Below are 8909 nucleotides of genomic sequence, written 5' to 3' on the forward strand. Positions count from 1 at the left end.
CAGGTCAGTAACGTTTATTGACCTGTGCATATGTGGATTCAGCAGACAGCCAATGGTTTCTTTCCCGTGGCGTTCATGCCCTGCTAAATTCAGACAGCATTCCATGGCGCAAATAGCCGGAGTGTTGGTGAACAGCTGCAGTGGTGAGGTTTATCCATGTTACCTCTGCTAACCCCACACACTCACAAACACACACACTTTCACCACTATATTTAACCCTAATGGAGACAACGGGACACTAGACATCTGTTGAACGCCAGCAGATCTTTCACTGCATTGTTTAATGGCTCATCCCTATCTAATGTGAAAATGGACACTCGTTCACAGACACAGAGATAGAGGGACAGGTGCGGGATCTGTGCCTTTATAGGGGCACGTTGGCAGTAGGTATTATCAGCTCCGAAGACTCAGTAGAAATGTACTTTAGGGTCATGACTGAATGCTGTGCTGTTTAATAACAAAAAATTAGTTTCAATTTTTAAAAAAATTGTAAATGTAACTTAATTTAAGTTAATTTGAAATTATTTTTTATAAATTTGTATAAATTTTTATTTATCTACAAATTTTTATTTTTTGTTAATTTAGGAATCATCTTGTTTTAGAAATATTTTTTTGTTTTATAATCTTTATTTTATTTTATTTAAATGAGAGTCCTCTAAGAATCTAATAAGGTTACAATAATATCAAAGGAGCAAACCTTTGAAAAAAACAAACAAAAAAAACAAACATTAAAAGAATCTTAAATGAAGGGATTAATTATACTTTGCAATATACAATGCTCTTTTACAGTATAATTTTGTATATTTGAGTGTACGTACCCAGTTTTCCTTTATAGTGGTTTTTCTCCAACAGGATATCAATACATTTCTTCTCCATGGATCGCTTGGGAGAAGTGGGCGGGGTCACTGGAGGGGTCTCGTCGGCTGCCATTGGACGAGCCCCATAGAAGGCGAGACCTAAACAACCCCCACTACTCATCCATGCAGCCAGCCTTCACCAATTCATTTCTCAAAGCAGTGAGAGACGTGCTTTGCTTCTATTGTGATCAAACCACACGAGGAGAAGAACTACAGGAACATAAGGACCTAAACAACCCCCACTACTCATCCATGCAGCCTTCACCAATTCATTTCTCAAAGCAGTGAGAGACGTGCTTTGCTTCTATTGTGATCAAACCACACGAGGAGAAGAACTACAGGAACATAAAGCAGCCGAAACACTGGAAACTTAAAGCAAGAACATAATTTCTCACTATAACCGTGAAGAGCTTTGAATCCAGGAACTCACTGACCGGTAAGTAATAAATGTTCATTGGCAAAGTGTGATCTATTTGTTTTTTTTTTTTTAAGTACTTTAAGAGATGCATAATTAATAAGAGCAGAAAACGAAAATGAGTGAAATAAAATACAAAAATAACATTTTTGATTCCGTTTTTGATGGTCTTAGAGAGCTGGACCGTATTTTCTATATGTAAAGTGTATCTATACCTTCTTTTATTTACTTTGTATACGAGTCAGTGACGTCACGTGCAATTTTTTGTCCAGATATGTTACTCAGAAATACATAAACAAAAAGCAAAAAAAAAAAAAAAGATAAATGTTAGTGGTTTGGCATTAATATTCATTAATAATATTAATAATAATAATAGAAGCAGACTATTTTTAAACTTTTTTATTTTTTTTGTATATTGAAGTAATTTGGTGTATTTCTGTATTCATTGTGGCACATTAAGGTGCATGCTGTTGTCCTCTGGGGTCATGAAGTGGCTAAACTGATCATTAGAAGATTAAAGAGGAAGATGTCTTCTAGCTGAGTTTAAGAGAGCATACTTGGGTTTTAGTTCAACTAATATATATATATATATATATATATATATATATATATATACTTTATGCTTGTGGCAGTGCATTGAATATTGGCATGGCAGATGGCCTGTAAGCATGTCAGCTCTAAATCTCTGAGTTCTCTGGACCTTATGGTCAGCAGACAGGGAACGAGAGGACAGAGGTCATGGAGAAAGTGGGAAATCAGCAGAAGGTACTCTATAAAACTCGAAAAAAGAGTGATTTTGGATGTGTCCCAACATTAGTTTGCTGAGGAATTACACAAGCAGACTAAATCTCTGGCACAAAAGTCATATTTTGATTTCACATCATGTTTGAATGGATGGGGCAATACAGTATGATGCACTTTGAATGTGAATGGTCCGTAACGATCAATCAATAGTTTGCATTGCCAGTATCCAAAGACGTGTGACTGTTTGATGAGGCAAAGATCTGTTTTTCAGTTAACTTCATTGGGAAACCTTTACAATCAATGATGTGAGTACATCCCAGAATTTTCTAGAGACAAAGGCGTGACATCAGCTCAACATGCCTGACCAATCCTATACCTTCCTCAAACTTTGTCCTGGATGCACCTCACGTCCAAGGCCAGAGATGAGCATATGATTTTGTAGGATGATCAGCAGTCATGTCTGAATCAAGTGAGGTCTTGGAGTTCATTTAGATTGATATTATTCTCTGTAAGCTTGAGCTTTCATGTGAGATTCATGTGAGATTTGATTTTATAATTATTAGGAATTCACTGGGTTGTGAAAAGTTCTGTAAATTGAATCATTCTATTGTAATTGTACAAAAATATGGTATTTTGTACATGCAACATGGATGAGTTTAACTCAAATCTATCTATAAAATGTTTACACAAATCCACAATTATAATAGAATATATATAGCAATTAAATTTACAGAACCTTCATTCATTTAAATAAAACCATAGAAAAGCATAAACACACCTAAAGCACATCATTTAAAGTTAAAAATGTCTCTGAAACATTTTTTGCCTTTTGCCCTGCATTTTGCCTTCTGACGTCAGGTTCCCAATTCATAAACACAAACTTCCCAGTAGGACTAGACAGACAGACAGACAGACAGACAGACAGATAGATAGATAGATTTTATAGGTAAAATCAACCTCAGTTGGCAGTCTAGAGCAATCATTGCACAGGGCAGGTCCTTCTGACCTCAATCGGGTCAAACATGGTATTTTGGAATAAATACCAAATACATGATGCATATGGTATCAAGTCAAGTCAAGTCTGCTTTATTGTCAATTCTTCCACATGTACAGCACATACACACAGAGAATTGAAATTGCGTTACTCTCAGACCCTTGGTGCATACAGATAACACTAACAGTAGAACATAAATACAGATAGATACAGATTTAAATATAAAATACAACTATACAATTATACAAATAAGGTAAAATGTAAAAAAATATATAAAGCAGCACAAGGCGCATGGCAGATAGAGTGCAAACTGGTGAAGTAAACAACAGTGCAGATATAATGATTGTAGTGCAAAAGAGTTTGTTATCATACAGTATCATAGTAATACCACCACAGTGTTCATTTGTAGGTGGTTCAGTTACTAAGCGCCCTGTATGGTGAACACCAGGACTAGCAGGACTTTGTTGAAGAGTGCTGGTTGTGAAAGTGTTGAACCCCAGTTTACCCTCAGAAGCCTCTGGGGCTTTAATGTAAAACGGTGGGCAGGTGGCCTTTTGACGCTCAAATTGACGCTTGAACTTCAGGCTTGCTCATAAAGAGAAGAATGAATGTTTGCTATCTGCTGTTGTGGATGTACTGCACTGCAAAGGTGCCATTTGCTTTAGATTGCTTTTTTATGATGTTTTGAAAGCAAGAGCTGTGATTTGTAGTGACTATTGAGCTGTGTGAAGCATTCATCCTTGAGTGTTGAGTTACCTTAATTTACGTCCAATTTAAAGGTTTATATGCCCTCATTTGGAAGTTGACGGAAGGAGGCATTTAGACTCAGGGTGTCAATTCTATGTGATTCACTGTTTGCCAAACATTTCAACCTACCTAATTAAAAGCTCCCTTGTGCAAGCATGCATTTAATTGACATTATCCCCACATCTTTCAAATGATTTCCTATACTCATCATCACCAAGGTCAAATCAAATTTAATAATGTGATGTCACTGTCTGCAGATGTTGACAGCCACAATTGTTACCCCACCATGCACAACCAGTTAAGCATTTTAAGTTATCTTCCTCCTGCATGCACATACACTTAAGTTGACTGTCAATCATCTGTGGGAACCAGATGTGGGAGTTTTGTGGTCGGTCCAGGTCAGAGAATTTGAGACCGGATGAAATATATATATATAAATCTAAATTTAATATTGTGCATATATAGTATAAAAATATATATTAAGTATAATATACATTTGTTATATATTTTATTATGTAGATTTTATTATAAAAAAAAAGTAAAAAAAAAAAAGTATAAAAATATATATGCTGACACTTGTTTTGACCAGTGAAACATTCATGAAAAAGAATGTAAAAAACATTTTTATTTATTGTTATATAAAAATACATTCTTTCTTATAATCCTTTTCATAAATTCCAGAAAACGTCTCTGGGAAATATCATGATGCTTATGGGGCCATGTTCAGCCCCAAATGGTTTGAGATGAGTTATATTTGCTCTGCTCTTTGAAAGGGAGCATCTAAACATGTTCTGTTTCTCATAAAATAGATTCAGAGAGACTTTACAAAAGTCATTGGTGGCTATTATGCATGCCATATTTGTAAAGGAGACTTAAAATTAGTCTGACTCTAGTTTGAGGTGTTGGTCAGTGTGACGTCTGTATTATTGTGAATGTCAATAAGGCAGCACATTGTTGTATGGTCATCAAGGACAGTGCATTGTGTGAAACAGCTGCGAGGGATGATAAAAATGAGGAGAGAGCATGACAGGTCTTCTTAATACTAAGCTTTACACCTGAGTTATTGTATTTCGCTCATCTCAAAAGTTGTTAGTTGTACCTTTACCCTATGATTCTGTCCACTTTGTAACTGCATGTTGCTAATTATTATTATAATGCGCTCTTACGTGATCCTTTTTTTATGACCATCTATTGACCTTCCTATGTTTGCAAAAAGACTAGCTGACCTGTATTCCACCTCAAATTGCTTCACCGAGTTGCTAAATTTATCAGCTCAAATAGACGTCTTTAATGACCTTGGCCGCAACTGGTTTTCTTTAATGGTCAACTCGATATTTAGCAGCGTTAGGGCTGCCAAAAACATGTATCGCAGGCAGCCTCGGGACTCCATGCCTCACATATCACTGTCATGTGAAATTCAAGCTCCTGCCAGAATTCAAACCCAACCCACTCTGGACCCCAAAGAGGAGCTGCTGTTTGTAATGTCTGATCAAAAGTTTGTCACATTATCCTATTGATGCTGATTATTCAAATACAGGCATAATTGAATAATACCTCAATGAGGATCAAATGTACATCATTATCATTATTTCACAATGAACCCTGACAGGGTGATTGGGCATTTATTTGGAAGGGTTTATTTTGGGATAAGTCTGACTGTACATTATTCCACTTTTATATGGGTTTTTAATTGAATGTAATGTTTTTTGTTCTGTTTTGATTCTAAAATGATAAGAAACTTAAACAAGAAATTTGTGAGTTTTTTTGTTTTTGAAAAGTCTCTTATGCTCACCAAAGCTGTATTTATTTGATGAAAAATACTAAAGCTGTGAAATATTATTACAATTTAATATAATTGTTTTCTATGTGAATATATTTTCAAATATAATTTATTTCTGTGATGCAAAGCTGAATTTTCAGCATCATTACTCCAGTCTTCAGTGTCACGTGATCCTTCAGAAATCATTCTAATATGCTGATTTGCTGCTCAAGAAACATTCCTAATTATTATCAATGTTGAAAACAGTTGCGCTGCTTCATATTTATGTAAAGCCATATTTTTTTTCAGGATTCTTTGATGAATAGAAAGTTCAAAAGTATGCTTAAACAGTATGTTTAAGATCACATAAATCACCATTGTATGATTTCTAATCAAGCACAGAATATTTTAAAAAGTTTCCACGTCACTCTGACTCATTATGTTGCTAGTTTTACATTTTAATAGTGCTGGAATTTAATCTCAAGTCGGCATCAGTCTCATTTGGAAATAGACTAAGACTTTCCTCGATTATCTGGCTGTAAACGAAAACACTCGTACACGCAGACGGTTGTTGTTGTGAGCGGTCTGTGTTAAATATATCATGACAGCTGGGCGTCTCAATGGCCCTACTGTTTTACACATTCTCCTGCAGCTTCCAGAGTTCAGTGGACTAAAAACCTCAATCATAAAATAAACAGTAACGTTGTTAATGTTACTGAGCCTCCATCTTTGCAGGGAGTGTGTAGAGACTCTTCGCTGAAAAGCGAGAACATCTTCTGGCCTAAAATGACACCCTGGTGGGCCGTGCCTCATTGTTGTCATTGTAAACTGACGACTTAATAGCTTGCATAAATGGAAATTAGGACTCGTTGAGCGCACTGCCTTTTAGTATTATGTATTCACTCTTATAGTATTATAATTTTTTAATATTACCTTTATTTTTGTATTTTCTGGTTTCATTTTAATTTTTGTTTAGGTTTTTTGGAATTTTGTTGTGATTGTCATTTTTATTAGTTCTCGTATTTTAAGATTTCTATTTAGCTATATTTAGTATAAACTTTTTTTATTATTATTTCAGTTAGTTGCCAGGGCAACATTTCTAATTTTTAGGTTTTTCATCTAACATATATATTTTTTACATTTTGTTTCTGCTTTATTTCAGTTACAAAAATTATTGTTAATAGTTTGAGTCAGGGTTATTGTAGTTAACTAAAAGTAAAACCATAAAAAAAACAATTTCATTACTTAAAATAAAATAAACTTGAACTGAAATAAAATAAAATAGAAAAGAAATTTAAACTTATTTTTATTTCGGCTAGTTTCCAAAGCAACATTTCATTTAGTTTAATTTCATGCACTAAAATAACAAAAAAAAATAAAATAAAATACAGACATATTAAAAAATACTAATATAAATTACATACTAAAACTTTAACTACAAAATCTAAAAGTGAAAACTAGTTCAAAATATGAATTAAAACTGTAATAGTATCTCCATGATACTAAAATAACACTGGTTTTAGTTTTAGTTCACAATAACAATGCTAGACATATGAAACAGATTTTTAGGTGTTTTTAATGCATGTAGTTAATATTCATATAGTTGAATTTTTTGTAATTGTTTAAAATCTTTATCTTTTTCAGCAACTTGGTATCAGACAGTTCACACGTGGGATATCAAATACTTCCACTATGGAACCGTCCAGATCAGAAATGAGTATCCTGCCCAATGGGAAAGGTCAGGACCTGGGAGAGGAAATGTGCGTGTCGATGAAGACTATGATGGAGGAAGAACAGTAAGCACTTTTGCGTCACTTCAATTATTAAATTTTATCTGTAAAAACTTCATTGTCATGCACTGTAAGATAAGTTCCTTGCATGTGTGTCTGTCTACATAACGGGAAGTGTTTGCTTTCTCATGTACCACCTGCATGGCGGACCAGGCCTCTTTAAACAGTGGTTCTTAACTGGTTTTTCATGATTTTTAGCATTGCGTTTTCCCTGCCTTCCGCCAGCCCATCAGAACAGACCTGTAACCCATTTGAACTTATATCAGTTTCACTGTGTCTCTGTGCTTCTGTAATGAGGTCTTTCCTTTGTATGCTCCTCAAATCACTTTTATCTTCTGGCATGGTGTGCTGACTTGTCTAAGTGCATGTTTACCCTTTGTCCACTCTTGCTCGATGATGGACCTTCTCACACTCTCGATCAACCCTCAGAAACGGTACCCATCATGGCAGGTATGTCAATAACAGGAAACAAATGACTGCTAGATGCAGTTAGGGAAAATTACTTGATGCACCTTGCAAGATCATTGTCGATTAAATGTCGACTCGTCCTTCCAACAGGTTTGATGATCCTGACAGCACACTTGCTGAGAACATTGAGTTCCTGCCCAACAGTGAGGGCAAGAAGCCACGTTTCACTGATGTAAGTATGTGCAACATTTGCTGTGAACTTTCAACCGAAAGCATATCACAGTTAGAAACGGAATGATTTTTCAGACTGAGAGATTTGACTGTGTTGATGTCCTCTCGGTTAGCTGTTGTAGCAGTTCTGTTTTAGTTGCTCATCAATTTCATTTCCTCTCTTAGTTTGAGGGGAAGACCTCTTTTGGCATGTCAGTCTTCAATTTGGGCAATGCCATTATGGGCAGTGGGATTTTGGGATTGGCCTACGCTATGGCCAATACTGGCATACTGCTTTTCCTGTAAGTGAAATCCCTTCATTACCCTCTTAATGAAAGATTGGCTGGAAAAGTAATTGATTGTTGTATGTTCTGATGTGAAGCATCACTGAATCATCTCATAGTCATGCAAATGAACCTGTCACTTCCAGCCCTCAATGAATCGGCGTTTTCTCTTCATCTGAATGTCAAGCATTTGGCAGACCACTGGCTGTCTAATTGCCATGGTAATTAAAGTATTGTTTTACATGTGTTATTTTTTCCAGACATGCTCTTGAATAATTGAGTTTTCCCTTTTGGAGGCTGTTAATGTTGATGGTGTACCAGAAAGGGTTTACTATGGAAAAGATCCGCCCCGTTGCATTCTGTTAAATGACACGTAAACCACCGTTTGACCTTTTCTAAAAACATCAGGCCCGTGTTTCAGGGTTTTTTAAGGTACTGCAAGTTAAAAATGATGACAAACTCATAAAATAATGTATGCCAGCAAATAAAAAATTAGTTGGTTAAATTAAGATTATTATGTTTTATCAGGCTGGTTTTTAAAGTGTTTTAAAGAAAGGGATAATGTACAATTAGCTGGTATTTATTTTGCAATAATAAATTTGTGTGTATATATAATTTAAAATAAATATTTTGCAATTTTTATACATTTACATTAAATATATATACAAAACTATACCCATTTAATATATACATTTAAATAC

General features: G+C 35.1%; 1 protein-coding gene across 1 annotated transcript in view; it reads left to right on the plus strand.

Annotated features, from left to right (window-relative positions):
* Positions 1-1109: 1109 nt before the first annotated feature.
* Positions 1110-8909, plus strand: part of LOC107696398 (sodium-coupled neutral amino acid transporter 3-like) — a gene marked incomplete at its 3' end in the record, with an annotated part of 10656 nt that continues 2856 nt past the window's right edge. The window contains exons 1-5 of the mRNA XM_016496709.1: positions 1110-1293; positions 7161-7312; positions 7736-7756; positions 7865-7946; positions 8111-8226. Of these exons, the coding sequence (XP_016352195.1) occupies positions 7209-7312; positions 7736-7756; positions 7865-7946; positions 8111-8226 (323 nt within the window). The remainder of the gene's footprint in view (positions 1294-7160; positions 7313-7735; positions 7757-7864; positions 7947-8110; positions 8227-8909) is intronic.

This window comes from Sinocyclocheilus anshuiensis, unplaced genomic scaffold (genome assembly GCF_001515605.1).
Source record: "Sinocyclocheilus anshuiensis isolate Anshui unplaced genomic scaffold, SAMN03320099.WGS_v1.1 scaffold522, whole genome shotgun sequence".
NCBI classification, from domain to species: domain Eukaryota; kingdom Metazoa; phylum Chordata; class Actinopteri; order Cypriniformes; family Cyprinidae; genus Sinocyclocheilus; species Sinocyclocheilus anshuiensis.